General features: G+C 40.7%; 1 protein-coding gene across 1 annotated transcript in view; it reads left to right on the forward strand.

Annotated features, from left to right (window-relative positions):
* The window catches only part of GRM1 (glutamate metabotropic receptor 1), a 348,454-nt gene that overhangs the window by 282,581 nt on the left and 46,818 nt on the right, over positions 1-19,055 (forward strand). The window contains exons 4-5 of the mRNA XM_090280685.1: positions 7,492-7,738; positions 12,081-12,249. Of these exons, the coding sequence (XP_090136811.1) occupies positions 7,492-7,738; positions 12,081-12,249 (416 nt within the window). The remainder of the gene's footprint in view (positions 1-7,491; positions 7,739-12,080; positions 12,250-19,055) is intronic.

The following is a 19,055-nucleotide window of genomic DNA, read 5'->3' on the forward strand; positions in this document are numbered from 1 at the left end:
ACAGTAAAGATTTCTGCACTTTACCATTTGTGATTTTAAAAGTTAACCAAAAACAAAAACAAAAAAACAAACTGGCTTATGGACATGGATTGGGTATGTGGCCACAGTAGACTTTTCAACACTTGACCCCAGAACTTGATAAAGTAACCTGTCTAGCCTACTGGCACAGCTGGATAACTGCAGCCCACATTTATCAAAAGCCAGAGAACCAACCAGAGGCTTTGAGTACTGTCAAGTGCCTGGCCCAGGATGAGAGAGGCAGGGGCTGAACTCAGCATGCCCAGTTTCTTTCTCTTAATATGTCAATAAGATGAATCCTCTTCTCTTCCCATTAGGTGAGATAAGAGGCCTAAGATGTCACTCAGTAGAGGTTTCTTCACAAAACATGTATTAATTGAGGGAAAAGGAGGGCATATCTTCTTAATCCTGACTCAGCTTCTCTGTATTTTAGTCTCCTCTCATTTGTAAAATGGTGATAATGGTACTTATGCTTACACAGTTGTAAAAGGATTAAAAAATATAATACATGTGAATGGCCTTAAGTACCAAAAATGTTGAAGCAAAGTGTAAAAACTTGAGAAGGGAAAGAGAACTTCAGGAAGATAATCTGACCCACTTGTGGCATTTTTTAAATTAGGAAACTGAGGCCCAGGGAGGCGTAGATCTTTGCCTAAGTTCCACGGCCCATTGGAAAGGTATTGTTGACATATTATAGCAGAACTTGCCTCGAGATCCCAGGGGTTCATGTACCAAGTCCAGAGTCTTTCTTTTTTCCTGCTCTGCTGAACAGTCATCCTAAATGTCAGTGGATAGAGTTGCAGACCCTTCCCCCAACCACCAGAGATGTCCTGTTTTCAGAATGTACACAGTCAGTCCCTCCCCCATGGAGGCCCTACATGCCGCTGCTCCCGGGCAGCAATTTATAGCCCTTGTTGTGTGTTCAGAAAAAGAACAAGATTACTATTTTAGAATCAAGCTAGCTATTTTCACAATCCACTGTGAAATAGTTAGGCAGGTATTCTTTTGAAGGTAAATAAACACAGTTAACTGCAATTATTTGATTCCATTTAGTTTATTGAAAAGGTAATGCTTTAATAATACCCTCCTGGTCTATAACAGTTAATGCACCACAGAAAATGAATCATAAAATCCCCTTTTCACTAATAACACTGAGACTAGTGTTATGAAAAGGCACTAAACCCCCGGGAATTAAAATGTTTTCACCTTCTTACCAAATGACAATATTATTAGTTTGGGTATTCTGTTCACTGATCATGAAAATATAGGATCTTTGGGGAATAGAAAAACCTCTAATATATTTTGCCAGTTTGATGATAGATCTTTGTAACATTATCTGTGAGAGTTGCTATGGCAAAGAGCATGGTCCTATGAAGGCCAGATGATTTTCTAATTCTCTGCCACTCCTTCCCAAATGTTAGTTTCTACTGAGCTGGGGCAGCATCCTCCTCACATGCAGATCCAGTGGACTGGCCGGGTAGGGAAGTTCATGGGCTCATGTCAGATTGACAAACACACAAGCTCTTTGTGTTTATTTTGGAAATGGTGTGAATTACAAATATTCCTAGCTGTCTTTATGATAAATGCTGACAGGATGGGCTTCTTTGTCATTGTTTGCTGGTGATAAATTGGACACCAATGCTTCTAGTCAGAGAGACCGCTGTGCACATCTGGAACAATCTCAGGAAGAAATCGCAAACCAGCTTGACAGCCATACTGGTAATAGCAGGACACCCTGTCTTCTGTCACCAGAAAAGCACCACCTCTGTAGATTTCTATATCTGTATGTGCATTGCTGCTGAGAGTAACAGAAGCACCAAGGGCCAAGGGGGCATCTGCATGCCACCACGCTCCTTGCACTTGTAAATGGTGAGGTGAATATCTATTTGGCAGGATTATCATGGACTCATTATGTGAATATTGTATCTAACAAACACACAAATAGTAGCTAGTATTATTATGGATGTGTTAATTTCTCATTAAAATTAGATAAGTATAAACTTGTTAAAATTAATAATATTCTACTGACTTTTTATTGTATTGATATGCATTTATATACACATGTATACATTTCTGTATACATATTTACATTTTACAGATGTTATACATTATTATATGTATAATATAGTTAGACATAAATCTCACGCATAATAACATCAGTAAACAGATAGTTAGAGGGTGACAAGGCTCAAGAAACATGTCACCTTCTGGCTAACCTGCCTTGTTTACCCTTGTGTTTCCAGAATATGAATAATAATCACTCACTTCACTTTCAAAAGTGACCCAGTTTGGGCAATAAGTTATGTAAGCACCTTAACTAAGGATCAAAAGGAAACTTGATCTCAGACAAAGCTAAGAACTTTTCTAGTCTCAATGCTGATGAATAACACATCCATCAGACAACCATGGCTTAGGAAATTTGTACTGGGGATAAAAACATAATTTAAAAAATATATAACAATTCTTTAATAGCAGTTATCAAAGCAAATAACAAAAACAAACTCAGTGTCTGTAGGCTTGTCCAAAATAGAGAATTTTCCATTGGGTAAAGAATTCCATGTGTTTATTCTCATATTTTCTTAGTTTGCTCTTGGATAGTCATTAATAGCTGCAGCTTCAAGGGGATGGTTTTAGTATTGACTGGAACCCTTTAAGTAGCTGCTGTATTGAAGGTCATTTTGTCACTCAATTTTTGTCTATTTTTCTCTTTCTTTCTTTAAGTCCTGCTAATTTCTCTAATTCTACCAGCTTTGACATTTAGCTCTAGCACTTGGAGGTTTTGATCTGTCTTTAAATGCTTGTTGAAAATTTGTCACTTTTGGTCAAGATGGCAGTGTAGGTAGACATGGCTTGCCTCTTCACATACCACATCACAATTACAAGTAAAATATAGAACAAAAATCACTTAGAATTGTCAGAAATTAAGTTGAGTGGAAGTCTGGAAACTATGAAATTAAAGAAACCACATCCATCCAGATTGGTAAGAGGGGCACAGACATGGAACGTGCTGGTCCCTCACCCATGTGTAGTGGATAAAAATCTGGAAGGGATATCTCAGGAGAAAGGAGTCCCAACCCCACACCAGGCTCTGCAGCACAGGGTTCCAGTGCCAGGAAGATAAGTCCCCACAAATTCTGTCTGCAAAAACCAGCAGGGATTGAGTCAGTGGAAGAAACTGCAGGAGCTGCAAGCAGTTCCTCTTAACGCACACATGGACTCACCTACACAGACTCACTCCCTCTGAGCTCCAGCACTGGGGGAACTGCTGGAAAGGCCCCAGTGAAATACAGGGAGAAGCTGAAGTGTGTGGCATCAAGATGAATAGAGGTCATTGTTTTTTTTCTAAACCCTTTCCCCTCAGAGCCACAGAGCTAGCAAGCTGGTGCCATTGCTGAGACTCCATTAACCTGTCTAGCACTGTTTGACTGGCCTTGGAGATCCCCACCCAATTTAATGGCCCTGGAGATCCCCACCCAATTTAATGGCCCTGGAGATCCCCACCCAATTTACTGGCCCATTCAAGCTTCTTTTTCCATATGGATGGCTGGTCTTGGCTCCTGCTGCATAACTTCCTAACTACTCTCAAATAAGCAATAACTGGCCTCAGTGAGCCCCAGGCCCAGCACTAGCAGCAGCCAGCCTAGATTCACAGCTTGGCTTCACCTGGGAATCTCCAAGCCAAGCACAAGTAGCAGCCATCTCAGATGGCTTTATAGCTCACTCAGGGTAGCCTCAGGCAAAGCATAGGTGAGGGCTGACCTTGGCCTGCATCACCTGGGAAACCCCAGGGCCAGAGCACCTAGTGGACAGCTACAGGCCACATAGGAGCACCACCACCCTGCCCTGCATGGCTGACCTTCCATGGAGGGCAGAGGTGCAGTAAGTGGTCATAGCCAATCCTCGTTCCTGACTGGACTGGGTAAATCTCTCCCATTGATCTGCCAAAAGCAACCAAACCAAAGCTCAACTACAAGAGGAGGGTGTACACAACCCACGTGAAGGGCACATCTCAAGTATCCAGCTTGGGTGATAGGGGAGGCTGTGCCACTGGACCCTTTGGGACACCTACTACATTAGGCAACACTACCAAGACACGGAGTCAAAGCAGCTCTACCTAATACACAGAAACAAACATAGTGAGACTGTCAAATTGAGGAGACAAAGAAATGACCCAAATTAAGGAAGAGACCAAAACTCCAGAAAAAGAGTTAAACAAAATGGAGATTAGCAATCTATCAGATGCAGAGTTTAAAACACTGGTTATAAGGATGCTCAAGAAACTTGGTGAGGACCTCAACAGGATATAAAAGATTCAGTCAGAAACAAAGGATACACGAATCAAAATAAAGAACAATTTTCAAGGCAACAACAGTAGAGTGAATGAAGCCAAGAATCAAATCAATGATTTGGAACATAAGGAAGCAAAAAACAACCAATCAGAACAATAACAAGAAAAAATAATCCAAAAAAATGATAGTATAAGCAGCATCTGGAACAACTGCAAGAAGTCCAACATTTGCATAATTGAGGTGCCAGAAGGAGAGGAGAAAGAGCAAGAAATTGGAAATCTATCTGAAAAAATAATGAAAGAAAACTTCCCTAATTTGGTGAAGGAAATAGACATGCAAGTCCAGGAAGCACAGAGAGTCCTGTCCTGAACAAGATGGATGCAAAGAGGCCCACTCCAAGACATATCATAATTAAAATGACAAAGATTAAAGGTAGAGAATCTTAAAAGTAGCAAGAAACAAGAACTTAATTACCTGCATGGGAGTTCCCATAAGACTGTCAGCTGATTTCTCAAAAGAAACTTTGCAGGCTAGAAGGGATTGTCAAGAAAAATTCAAAGTCATGAAAAGCAAAAATCTATAGCGAAGATTGCTCTACCCAGCAAAGCCATCATTTAGAATTTAAGGGCAGATAAAGAGCTTCTCAGACAAGGGAAAACTAAAGGAGCTCATCATCACCAAACCATTATTATAAGAAATGGCAAAGGGACTTATTTAAGAAAATGAAGAAGGTCAAATCTATGAACAATAAAATGGCAAAAATATATATCTATCAACAATTGAATTCAAAAAACAAACTAAGAAAATGAGAAGAACAGAAAGAGAATCATGAATGCAGAGAGCATTTTGATGATTGCCTGATGGGAGGGGGGCGTGAGGAAATGAATAAAGAGGTGAAGGGATTAAGAAGTACAAATTAGGTAGTTACAGGATCGCCATGGGGATGTAAAGTACAGTATAGGAAATGGAGCAGCCAAAGAACTAGTGCCCATCTGTAAATGAGTGGATCAAAAAACAGTGGTACATTTAGACAATGGAGTACTTATGCAGCAGAAAGAAAGGAGGAACTTCTACCATTTGCGACATGTGGATGGCACTGAAGAGTATTATGCTTAGCGAAATAAGCCAGGCAGTGAACATCAAATACCATATGATCTCACCTAATACAGGAAACTGATGAACAACACAAACAAATGAGCAAAATAGAACCAGAGGCATGTAAACAAAGAGCAGACTAACAGTGACCAGGTGGGAGGGGGAGGGGAGAAAAGGAGGGAAGAAGAGGGGTAAGTAGGGGAAGGGTCTAGTCAAGGAACTTATATAAATGAACCATGGACATGAACAATGGGGTGGGGATTGATTGTGGAAGAAGGGGTAGGCAGGAGCAATGGGGGAAAAGTGGGACAACTGTAATAGAAAAACAATAAATAAATTAAAAGAAAACAAAACAAAACAAAAACAAAAAACTTATATACATGACACATGGACATGAACAATGGTAGGGATTGCCTGAGGGACTAGGAGGTGCTGGGTGGAGAGGGACAAAGAGGGGAAAAATCAGAAAAACTGCAATAGCATAATCAATAAAATATAATAAAAAAAGAAAAATTTTCAAACACAGAGCATCAGGTTATCTCCTTTCTATCCCGGCATAAAAGAGAGGGAAAGTAAAGTAATGTTGAGAGCCAAGATTCTGAGTGACAAACATAAGTTACCCTATTTCAATGACTTTTTACAGTTATTGCAGGAGGAATGTTTTCTTCCTGTGTTACAGAATTTTCTGTATTTATTTGTATGGCTTGATTTTAAAACATCCTTTTTGCCTCTCTTACTCCTTATTTTGTCTCAGAAAATGTTCTTTTCCCAACTGGAAAAATAATACTTTAGCAAATCACACTTTTAGCAATTTCCTACTAAACATGGCTGAATGTGGGGTAAAATTGAAAATATTCCCCCTTTCAACCTGGCCTGGGTATTTTGTAAAGCACTCTTGGATAGGTTAACATGTACCTTTTTCACATTTTCAACTATATCTACATAAATTAGCCTTTAAATAAAATTCTTCAGAAATGTCTTATTTTATCTCAAGCTCAACAATGAAGTGAGAATTCATTACCATTTCTTCTACACACTCCAAGCTTCCAACATCCTTCACACTTTATGTTCCTCTTCAGTCCAGGAACCTTAATGCCCAGTGATCTATCTAGGCCAGAAGCAGAAAGGTCAGATGGCCTTTTTGTTCCTGCATATGGGGTTGGTTTTTCTGTCTCACATGCAGATGAACTAGCTGACTTTCCCAACTTCTAGCACCTGGACCAAACGTTGTATAGATGCCTCACTTTACCTCTGAATTATGCCAGTGGTGTGTTCCAAATCTGTTTTCCAAACCTGCTACTTTTATTTCAGCAAACCTATTGGGCCCATAATTTTTCATCCGTATGTTAAGTGCTGAGGTTTAGGCTTCTGTCCTGGAATTCATATATTATGCAACACTGTTCTTGTGCAAGTGCTTGGCAGATGGAGAACACTTGATCACCCGTGACACAGGTAGAAATGATTGAAGTGTTTTTAAAATTCACTGCTAAAAGCTAACAGATAAAATGTGTAGTATGACTCTTCCATCAGGAAACATTTTACCTGAGTTTCTAACAATTAACAAATCTGATTAAAATATTTTCATACTGCCAATCATATATAAGAAAAGATTCATACTACCTAGCTCTACTTACTCTGGGTTTCATGGCCCTGGAGATCACCCAAAGACTATATCAAGGTTTAAATAATGCACGGATTGATTTACTATGGACTGTGGATTTTTATGGAGGATATCAAAAATATTTTTCTAGTACTGTGATATAGGGAGAATTTTAATATGTCTTTGTGAACCAAGTGGTTATAAGAATTATTCACATTGCCCCTTAAGGATTTCCTTGCAATATTTGAAAAGTGGTTTTTTGTTTCTTTTGTTTTTCCAGTTTTCACTATGGAATCTGTTTTATGTGCTATAAAACCATTATTGAATTTAGAAAATAAAACTGAATGAATTATTTGCAGGCAAAATATACTAGAGTTAGTTCCAAACCCTGAACAGATGAACTCAGCTTTCCTGAGCATTTGAGAATTATGTAAGCAGGCTTAGACTCCACTACTGCAGCCTGAGCAGCGATCTGTTTCTATGTTACAGGCAATGAAAGCTTAGAAGAAAACTATGTCCAGGACAGCAAGATGGGCTTTGTCATCAATGCCATCTACGCCATGGCCCACGGGCTGCAGAACATGCACCACGCCCTCTGCCCCGGCCACGTGGGCCTCTGTGACGCCATGAAGCCCATCGATGGCAGGAAGCTCCTGGACTTCCTCATCCAGTCCTCGTTCATCGGCGTGTCCGGAGAGGAGGTGTGGTTCGATGAGAAAGGGGATGCACCTGGAAGGTAAAGCCGTCGTTCCCAAAATGCACCTGTATAGCTTGTGTGCCTCCCTGAGCCAGCAGAATGGCAGCTCTGGCTCCCTTTGGTTCCATGGTTTCTCGGGGTCAAGAGCACAGATACAACTAGAAAGCTAAAGAGACAGGGCTAATGTTACATGGACATTACATTTTAAAACAACAGAACTTACTATAAACATGCACAATCCTGCATCCTGCCAGCACTATACTCCTACCCAGCTCTCATTCCATGTCTTTCCGCAGAATACCTTGGACCACCTTGCAAGCCCAAGAAACTCAAGAGATTACACCTAACTAGCAGAACCCTCACTGACACTGCCAGGGCCAGACCAGAGCAGCTTTCTGGTTAATTAGCACAAGGCCATACTTGTTGTAAAATATATAAAGTCATACCCAGGTATCCTTTCTTCTAAGGCTAACTTATGTTCTGCCTGGAACAAGAAAGGAAAGAATTTTCTTTCTGGTATTGAATTGCTATGGCTTTCAAAGAGTTAATCAAGAAGTAGAGGAAAATTAAATCGAATATATGTTTTTCCCTAAGTCATTTTATATTTAGTCTGCTCTGCAATACTTGCTTTTATAACACCAGTTAGCTCCCATTTTATCAGCCCATGGAGAATGATGTCAGTGTAAAGCGTGGTTATGTTTGTTTATATGAATTTTCCGAGACCAGGAGTAATCAGAAAAGTGAAATAGGAACTCAGACTTGCAACAGGAAAGAAAAAGCCCTCAGCTTGGCTGCTGCACAGTGTGCCCACAATCTTTTTCTTTCTCATCAGCCTTATTATCTTTCAGTAGATGATTTTGCAGCAGGAGAGATTTTAGGGAAGCATATGCTGCGTTAAAATGGAACATCAAGGCATTTAATCCTCACTGCTATAAGCATGTCACTTCCCCTTTTCACGGCGCATAAAACTGAGTGTCAGAGAAACTAAGAAACTTACCCAAAATCGCTCCAAGAGTAGCTGAGGAGGCAGTGCAGTCTGAATCGGAGGCTTGTAGTCTTTTTGCCACATCACTCTGCCTTTTAGCTCGGCCTAAAATTAGGCAAGGTTGCTGGCAGTGTTCTTAATGTCATTTGAAAGGAACTAGAAGAGACTCTTTGGGAGAGACTACTGTAAGAGACCCTAAATAATTCTCCACGCATCTCTCCTTTTCATGTAAGCTGAAAGTTCTACATTCAGAGAATGCCTTGTGGGGCCCAAGTGGATTCTTCCTGTTAAAATCCAACAGCTCTAGGAAATATAAATTATATAAGCCATTGTCAGCAATTAAACAATGAATTTATTAGATTCCCTCCAAGCTTCCATTAAGTGGGAGCAGGTTTAGGTAAAAATTTGAGTGACATGGGTGGAATGACCAAGGATCTGGGCATGTGGGAAGCCTGCAGGTGCAGAGCCCCCTTAGGAAGTGACCCCAGAAGGAACCAGTGGGTCTGATATTCAGACCTCTGCTCTCACCTTTGAACCCATGGTTGTATTGCTGGGTTTCACTGGAAAGTAAGCTCTGTAAAGGATCTGATTTGGAGTGGTCACCTCCCTTAGTGATTCTATAATATAACATACACAATGTGCCCAGCACAGGGCCAGATACATTTTAGACACTCTGTAGGTAAATTATCCAAAATATTGGCACACAGTTTTAGCTTGTTTCTTCTCCATCTTTATTACATAATTAAATCACAAGCCTCTCCCTGGGTCTCTTTTCAAAGATCATTTCCTCGTGCTTGAAATTGGTCATCTTCATCTGTGATCAGTTTCTGTTTTAACCAGCTCCCTCTGCTTCCATTTCCTGTCATAACACCATCCAAGCTTTCAGATCCTCTTGTAGTTATTTTAGTTAATCACCATGTAACATAAACTAAATAATTGAGACAATGCTGTAAGTCTGTAATTTATAGTATGAGGACATTCCAAGTCAATGCCAACATGTTGAGAAGGGACTCAGGCCAGCAGAAAAGAGACATGTCCATTGCTCACACAGCCAAGGGGATGGCCTCTCTGTCGTAAGCCAGCACTTTTCCCTTGGTATCTTTCAGTATTTTTTCCCTATGGCTTTGGGACTTTTCAAAATGTGTTTTCATACCTAAATATTGAGGTTTTTTTTTTTCAGTTTCTCCCTGCTAGTGAAATGTGAACTGATTTCTCCCCTTTGAAGAGCAAATGAAGAAGTTGCAATAAAAGTCTTAGAAAACTAATTTATAGGAAAAAGGTATTCTAAAGCTAGCATCACATTTAAATCTATATGGAAAGTATATAAGGAGATTTAATAATGTAATATGGAAAAAAACATTAAAAAATTAAAGGAAATGAAAAAGGAAACTATTCACAGAGAACATTCACAACAGGGGCTATACCCATGAGTTTAAAATGAAAAACTATTGGAGGTGTAGATTAGTATCATTGATTTGTAGAATGAGTGGGAACCATCAGCCCACAGGTAATAGCTGCATGGATATCACCTAGACAGCCACTCTAAAGACCACCATTGTTTGTCTCAGCAACCAGGAGAATAAGAACCAACTAGTAGCCAAAAGTCAGAACAGACAAGAGATGACACTCTAGGTAAGTTTTGTTTACCTGGAAAAGTAGAAAAACATCTTTCATTCTCTCAGAGTCTCCCCTTTTCCTTTAGGGGGCTGCTATTTATGGAAATTGATAGACTCTGGATGTGAAGAAACCACTAGCTACCCTGTGGGTGACAAAATGCACTTGCACATTAAGAGCAGGAACCAGGCCAGATCTAGCCAATAGGTTTCAGATACCAACTAAGGTTGATTGTAGTTGCTTCCTGGAGTGCTGGGCTGAGGATGATTCTGAGTCTGAATCAGGTTTAGAAAGGATCTAGTCAAAGAACTTGTGTAAATGACCCATGGACATGAACAACAGGGTAGGGACTGATTGTGGGAGAGGGGATGGGGTGGGTGGGAGGGGAGAGCAATGGGGGGAAATAGGACACCTGTAATAGGACAACAATGAATCTTGAAAAAGAAGAATTCCAGGATGGATTAGGTAGGAGAATTAGGGGGAGAAGGGAGAGAGATGACAAAGAAAAATATGTGGTGGTTAATTGCCATCTACTTCTCTGGGTCAAGGGCAAAGAACAAAAGACAATGCCTCTGCCATTCTAGCACAGGAGGGTGAAAACTCTGAACAGGTGCTGCAGAAACAATTTCACTTTGTAGAGTCAGAGGGAGAGTCAGGCCTTTGTTTCTAGGAAACTGCCACATGAGTTATAATTTACTTGGAGTAAATAGCAACATGTAGAGAAGACTGAAGAATGCCAGAGAATTTTCAGTGACTAAGAGATTAATGGCTATGCCAATACAAAGATGTCCTCCAGTTTTCTTTTGGTAATGGAAGGAACCAGAGTATTCTTAGGCATTCATAGAAATACACATATGAATGATATATTGATATTGCTTTCCACATAGGCCTTTGCCCCAATTGTGAAATAGTGTTTTACATACCTTATGTTAATAAATTCCCACAAGAAACCCACAATCCTTGAGTAGTTTAGTAACATTCTTAAGTAGTTTAACCTACTGTTAAAATGTTAGAAAAGAGAGTCCAACTTACACATGTCAGTGCCAAGTCTTGTCTTGTTTCCACTGCACTGGGCATTCTCCCCACAGTGGACAATGATGAGGTCGGGCCTCCAGAACACATTCTGGCTGCAGTGAAGATTTCTCAGTGTCAATTTTTCTGTGTGTAACACTGCAGCATTTGAAATTACTGAAATGTTTGTCCTAACCGGGGGAGAGACCAGTTTAAATGTCAATGCTCAAGATGTTAAATCCCCAACAACCTTGCTAATTAGATGCATTTCTCAGATTTCTTGCTCTAATGACATTTAAAATAGGCTTCAAACTTGATAAAAATTCACTTCTATCAATCCAGGGTAATAAAAATGGCAACTGAATGTAAATAAAAAAAATTTGAATAAAAAAAAAATCAAGTTAAGAAATTGATGTTCTCAAGACTTGTTACTTGTTCAAACAAAACCTCAGTGAATAATGATTTGGAATTGATCAACTCAGCACACATAGAGACATAGATTTTTTAAAAAAATAAGCATAGAGAAAACATAAATCCACTATATTCTTTAGAAAATATAGATGATACACAGAAACTGAGAATGGAATACACATTTGGAAAATCAGAAGAAATATTACAGATGAACTAAAATATCAACAATAGCTGGTGTCAGGACATGGGATGATTCTAGTTTTTATCTCCCTTCTCTCTATTGTGATATATTTACCAAATTTCTCTGTTTTCTACATTATGTCCATTTTCTCCATGATGCACATGCTGTTTTCTTTGTAGGTATGATATCATGAATCTTCAGTACACTGAAGCTAATCGCTATGACTATGTACATGTGGGAACCTGGCATGAAGGGGTGTTGAATATTGATGACTACAAAATCCAGATGAACAAGAGTGGAATGGTACGGTCTGTGTGCAGCGAGCCTTGCTTGAAGGGCCAGATTAAGGTAAGCCAGCCACAAGTGCATTCTTGGACAGTGTTCATGAGGAAGCCTCCTATGTGGACAAAAATTTAAAAAATACACAGACATTTTTCATAGACAAGACTGTCCAGAAAGAATGGACCAGGCTTATTCTTTTTATGCTGTGGTTAGCTAAAGTTGAAAACAAACAAACAAAAAAATTAGGAAATAGAAAAGGAAAACCATTTGAATATTTAGAATAATCTTTAATTAAATCACAATGATGGGGAAAGATTTTAAATACAATATAGAAAGCAAGGGGATGAATAATCCTACTTAAAAATTGGAAGAGAAGTAAACCTGAAAACCCAAACCAATGGTTCTGCTTTGTTATTGTTCTAGTTGTTGTTAAAGAAAACAGAGCTGAGCAATGCTAATTAAGCATATAATTAACGTAAAAGAAGTGGAAATGAGGTAACATAGTGGCACTGCTTATCATTTATCCACCAAATTCTTTGATTTTCCTGAAACTGGTGTTTGCTAGTTGGGAGACATTCCTCACTTTCTAATTATTTTCAGATGATTTTTTTTTTTTTTTTTTTTTTACAGCTAGGGGCTAGTAAGTAACCATGATATTACAGCATATATAAAACTAGAGTAAATAAACATCAAATATTGAGTATTTAACTGGATGTACTAGAAAGAATTCTCAGGGAAGAAGACAAAGAAACAGCCCTCTCTGTAACCCCTGCTATTTAAAACCAAACTGGCTAATGCACTAGGAAATGGAGTGTAGGGCAGTGATTGTGAGCTGGAAAGAGGATAGATTAAATGACCTAGTAGGTCTTTCCATCTCTAATTGTCTGTGATTCATCTTTGGGAACAGACAAGGCTGTCACATAAATGTCACCCAGCACAGCTGGAGCTGGAATGGATGCTGTGTGTGGCTCTGGCCTGGTCACCATGAGTCTGTGGCCATGATGTTGTGCCAACCTTAGAGCTGTGCGACTACCCACGCAGGAGTGAAGGACACTTAGGTGTCTTAGGGAAAGAATCTAGTCATCTGCAGAAGTGTCGCTGTGGAACCTGGAAGAGCCTTATTGCTCCTGGTCACTGAAAGTAGATGATTTGCCACCTGCAACATCTTTTGGCAGCTAAGAAAAGCTGTCCCGATGAACTCAGCCTCTCAGGGATACCAGCCACTTCGAGATGAAGCAAAACGTCTAAGACAACTCACCCTATAAGTATATAAGTATCTTGTGCCTTCTCTACAGATGTGATCCTAAGAATATTTAATAATTGTCATGACAGCTCACCAGTCAGAATCGGCTCCATTCTTGTGTGTGCTGGAGGCCACCTGCCATGCCCATGGTTAATCCTTAAATGGTTGGATCATGGGGAGATCTGGCCGAGGGGTCCTAGAAGGCTCACATAGCGTGGGCCATTAGGGAGGCTTAAAGAGGCCATTTGTTTCCCCTCAGTACCCACGTATTTTCGTTGTGTGAGCAGAAGGTCAGCACTACTCCTCCCCAGTGCACTTTCAGCCCTTGACCTGATGAATTCTGTCACACGAGACTGTCATATGGTATGCAGGAATATACCTTCTGAAATCCAGAGGCCTCAACATCCTGTTGACTGTCGCCACCAGGTACCAGAGAACTGGATTCTGTGTTAATTATCTTTTCTGGATGGTGGAGAAAACGGGACATCTGAGACCTAAACTCATATGACAAAGACAGTGCAGAAGCTCTGTGCTCATGAACTTCTGTGACCCAAAGGATGTCACATGTTCGGCTCAGGCCCCCTTTCCAGTGTGCGTGGTAGTGTAGAGTCTGTCTTGTAGACAGCTTCTGTGAAACAGTTTATAGAACTACAAAGTTGAGTTTTTCTCAGAGTGTAAGAGGCAAAAAAACCCTGGCACGAGAAAACAAATTATCCTGAAGATTCATGGATTCCAGCTCCCTTTCACCATTCCCTGCTGTTCATCTGGTCATTGGCAGGCTGTGACTGGAGGCTCCTACTTGCTATACGTTTCCAGAGAAAGGCCTTTTTCAGCACAAGTTCAGAGGGAAGTCTTTCCCCGCACAGGTTCAGAGGAAGGGTTAGCTGCATACATATTGGCCTAGACTCCGAAGTATTTCTGGCATCACGTTTGCATTACATCCACGCAATCATTCCTCGAATGATTGCTCAGCTGTTACAGAGCATTCACTATAAATGCAAATGTTCTGGGGGCCAATTTTAGAAATACGATGTACCCTGCTGTAGGAAAGTAGCACCTGGAGTGGAGATGAAAATCATTTTCTGAATAATAGCATTTACAGTCTTTCTAACCCCACCAATTTACTACCTACTAGGCCCAAAATGTACACAGTCAGCTCTCTTGGTAGCCACTGGAAAGATGGGAGAGAGGCAACTTACAAGGTGATTTAAGACTGGGATTTGGATTAACTGGGAAACATAGCCTTTAAGAAAGAAGTATTTATTTTAGTAAAAGGTGAAAGATATGATCTAAAGAGAAACCAGAGTATGAGAACTATTTATTTTAAATAACAAATGCCATTTAAAGTGCTAAAACAATCACTTGGTTTCTTTTATAATAAACCATAGAACTTTCTTATGGTAATTGCCTCTGAAGTAGTTAAAATTCAGTTTTCTTATGTTATTTTAAAAAATATAAATAAAAGATCTTACAGAAGCAGAAATTGATTTTAGCTATACCACAAACACAGGTAAATAAAATCAAACTGTGCGTTGCCTCATGTTATATCGGTCAGAATTCAGTCAGAAAACAAACGAGCCCATGCCAGTGGCTCAATAGAGGGAATTTTATGAGAAGTAGATCTAAAAGTAAGAGGGGAGCCTCAGGCAACTCGCAGAGGAGCAGCAGCAAGAATCGCTCTAGCTCCAGGCCAGAAATACACAGAGAAACCTCAGCTGCTCTCCAAGATGCCCTCTGAACTGGAGCAAGAGAGGGCACCTGGGCTTCTCCTTTCTCCTTCTCTTCACTGTCCCGTTGGGCCCTTCTGTTTTGCTAACCTTATCCCGAAGATAGTTGGTCCGAGAGCCTGGTCAGTGTCGTTCGCAGGTACTTAGCTCAGGTTGCCTCAAACGCTTGAAACTGAGCAAGGCTTAAGGGTTAATGCACTATCGGGAGGTGGAACCCCAGAGAAGCAGCAGTGAGAGGAAAGAGGGCATGAGACAGGAGAAGATGGGAAGGCGCCAGAACAGACAGCAATGTGATGCATTATTGAGCAGGACGCTGTTTCACTGAGCGTAACTAGTCTCTCCACCTCACAGAAACCTCTGGAAAGGCTACTTGGAGTATCCATTGAAATAACAAGGACAGAAGCATGTGTGTGCCCCATGCCGTCCTATATTCTGCGTCCTGTGGTCAACGTTTGCTCACTGGAAATAGCATCACCCTGTAGGCAGCTCCCGGGGGAAGCCAGAGTCCATGCTGTGTTACACAGAAGCAGGAAGGGGAGAGGAAGCTTCTGCGGGTCCCGTGTAGTCTGGTCCAGACTCCTACTGGGGTGAATGCAGTACAGATAGTTCTAGAATCCAGTGCCTGTTTCGCGGGAGAGACAGCTGGAGAGAGCAGAGGAGGAGGCAACAGTGAGGGAGGCTGATGTAGGGTCACAGAAGTGTCCACAACTGTCCAAGAGCCCACAGCCATGACCCTAGGAGGCAGGTTAGATGGCGAGAACCTGAAGCAGCATATAAACTGTGGACAGTGGATCTGCAAGAGAACAGCAACTGTCAGCACGTGCGGCGTTCTCCCAGGCCCAGCCTGCTGCTGACTCTCTGGGGGTGGAGAAGGGCAGAAAAGAGGTGGGAAGCCGTGGGAAGCAAAGGAGGGGGAGGTGGAAAAGGAAAGGAGGCCGAGGAGGCCAGGGACCAACATTTATCAAGCATATTCTTGTGCAGATACAGTAATGCTTTACAGATATCATCGTTCCGGTTATTGCTTGGAACAACCCTTTAAAAGCAGGTCCTATCGCCCCCATTTTATAGATGGGGAATCGGAGGCCCAGAGGGGTTGAGTCACTTTCTCCACGCTTTCTCGGCAGAAAGTGCCAGCGCTGGGCTCGGAGCCCACCCAAAGCTCTGATCCTCCCACAGCCACGTGTTGTTCCCACTATCTTTCATGATAGGAACTGGCATGTTTCCTACACATGCAAGTTGTAATTGCTAAGCCTCATGTTTTCAATAATTCACAACAAAATTACAAGCTGAGGTCCCTGTTTAAAATGCTGAGGGAAAAGAATTGAGAGTTAAGGAAGCGGTATTTGTAAAAGTGGTCGGGAGAGTTGGATAGAGACAGGGCAACAGGCAGGGAAGTCGAGGAAAAGGATCCTGTGGATTGCTTCCACCAGCTCCTATTCTTGCTGTTCCCCTCTCTCCTCTTCTATATGTTTTCCCCTAAATTTGTCTTTGGATTCTTCACTTCAAGTTGATGGGTTTGAGGCTGAGAGTTTGGGCATAGGAAGTGGAGAAAATCATTCCTTTCAACTATTCTCACCTGACCAGTCCAACAGAACTTTGGAGACAGTAGGTGAACATGGAATATATCATAAACAGTTCCTTGTTGCAGATGTTATATTGCGATGTAGTAGAGTAAGCCTCATACATGTGGGAGATACATGTATCCTACAAACTATAAACTTCAGAATTGGGTTGACTATTTTTCCCTTGAGCCATTTAAAAGGAGAAGTACAAATATCATGAAGCTTCACACCTTCACACCTCAACTTATGTTTTTTAGATTAAGGACAATTGTCACTTAGCCACAAGACCAGCTAACAAAGTTAGCAATAATGTCATCAACTATAACTGTCCCAAACTTCTCAACTTTCTCTTTTTATGAGTCAAAGCAAACTACTCACTTAAATTGCTCATAGTGCAACCATTTTGGCAACTGGTGGGACAAGGATATGGTTCCTCCATTATGCAATATTTTCTAAACACCAAAGCGGAATGGCAGGTTCTCAATATAAACTGTCCACAGGAATGTAAAAAAAAAAAAAAATCTTTATTTGAGAAGCTTATAATTACATAGCGATGATGTGATCTATCCCAACTACTAAAAACATATTGGCTAAATTTTTGGAAAAAGTAGAAGACAAAATACTGTTTTGCATCTTGCTGTGCATATGAAAACAAGAAATTATCATAGTTTTTCTGGATGAAAGGAACCATTGCAAGCACTGGACATAGTGAGAAATTCTATGGAATTATCATTGATCTATCCATAACCACTCAGTAATACCTACATATTCACCCCTCATGCTTTGGTCTCTTGGTTACTGAACTTTTTGTGGATCGCCTTAGCCTCATACCCAGCCTGTCCACCACTTCGGGGGACAGGTCCCAGTAGGAGCTGCCGCTGAACCACATGATAGTGGACAGGAGTGCAGTGGGGCTGCTCTGTGTTGGCGGTGGCAGTTGCATAAGCAGAGCCCATTTACTTTTCTAAGTAAACAGTTTGAGGTACAGCATTCAGACAGAAAAGTAGAGAATTAAGCTACGGGTATTGCTACACAAGGTACTCTTACTGCCTGGTCTTTGTTCCAGCTCTTCCTGCTGCCTAGAATACTCTTCCACCAGATACATTCAGGGTATACTCTCCCTCTCTCAAGCCTTTATTCAAGTGGGACTTTATATGACCATGATATGCAAAACTGCAATCCCCTCTTCCAGGTGCCTCCCTATCAGGACTAGGACTAAGGTACGGCAAGTGAGGTACCTAGGGCACAGACTTTAAGGACGCACTCACTCTTGAGGTCCAGCAAGTGCAGGATTGGTACTTTCTCAACCTGAAAGATGCATGCCTCTTTAAATGTGGTTCCTCAGCACTACACTTGCTTGCCTCACCTCGGTCCCTGTCCTGAACCCTATTCCTCTTTCTTGCTGTACTTTCCTCAAAGCCCTTTTCTAGATTTACAGCTCCTTAAAGACAGTGATATTATGTGCTTTGTTCACTGGTTATTTCTAGTCTTCGCATGGTTCCTAGCACACTGTAGGTACTCTAACACACATTGCAAATGAGTGAATGAATGATTAAATAAATGATTAAATGTATGTTTTCTGCATAAGCATTTCATTTCTCCTTCTAGCAGTGTATTTGACCCATTATGTTAGACTTTGAGCTTTTTAACCTCAGTGATCAGGTTTTTTTGTTTATTTGTCCCCATGCATAGCGTCGTGTTTGGTATCCTGGGCCAGTTAATAAAGTCTGATTAACTTAATATATATCTGCTGGTTCTCAGCATAGCATATCATCACCCTGACAGCCATTATTACACTAGGAAGAGCCTAACTCTTGGAAATAACTGGAGATAGCGTGCCTGAGATTTGCACAAGGTACTAATCCATTCTGAAGCTCTTACTAGCTGAAAAAAAGCACGTGATTAACTTCATCCCATGGGGTGTAATTCTGTGTAATTCTATACAGAGTGCCCAGCACATAGCTACTTCAGATATGTCTACTCTTGTGATCATTTGGTATTCTTATACCATTTGTATTCTATTTTTTCCTGTAATACATTATAATGTAGGATTTCCCTAAATTTACATTTTTATTTAGTTCTTACAAGGTTCTCTTTGGTTTCTTCTTATTTTTTATTTTCTTTGAATTCTTTATTTCCATTTCTTCTCTTGACATTATATTCTGTATTATTTCTCTCTCATCTTTCATATATATTATTTAGTAACTAATATCTGCCAAGAACTATGCCAGCACTGTGAATGCAAAGGAAGCTTAACTGTGGCCCCTTCTGCTGAGAAATTCACAGTGAAGCTGAAGAGAAACATAGCAGCAATTAGAGTTGATTGTTGTCTGAGCTCTC

Source organism: Furipterus horrens, unplaced genomic scaffold (assembly GCF_987537825.1).
Source record: "Furipterus horrens unplaced genomic scaffold, mFurHor1.1.pri manual_scaffold_6, whole genome shotgun sequence".
In the NCBI taxonomy this organism is placed as follows: Eukaryota; Metazoa; Chordata; class Mammalia; order Chiroptera; family Furipteridae; genus Furipterus; species Furipterus horrens.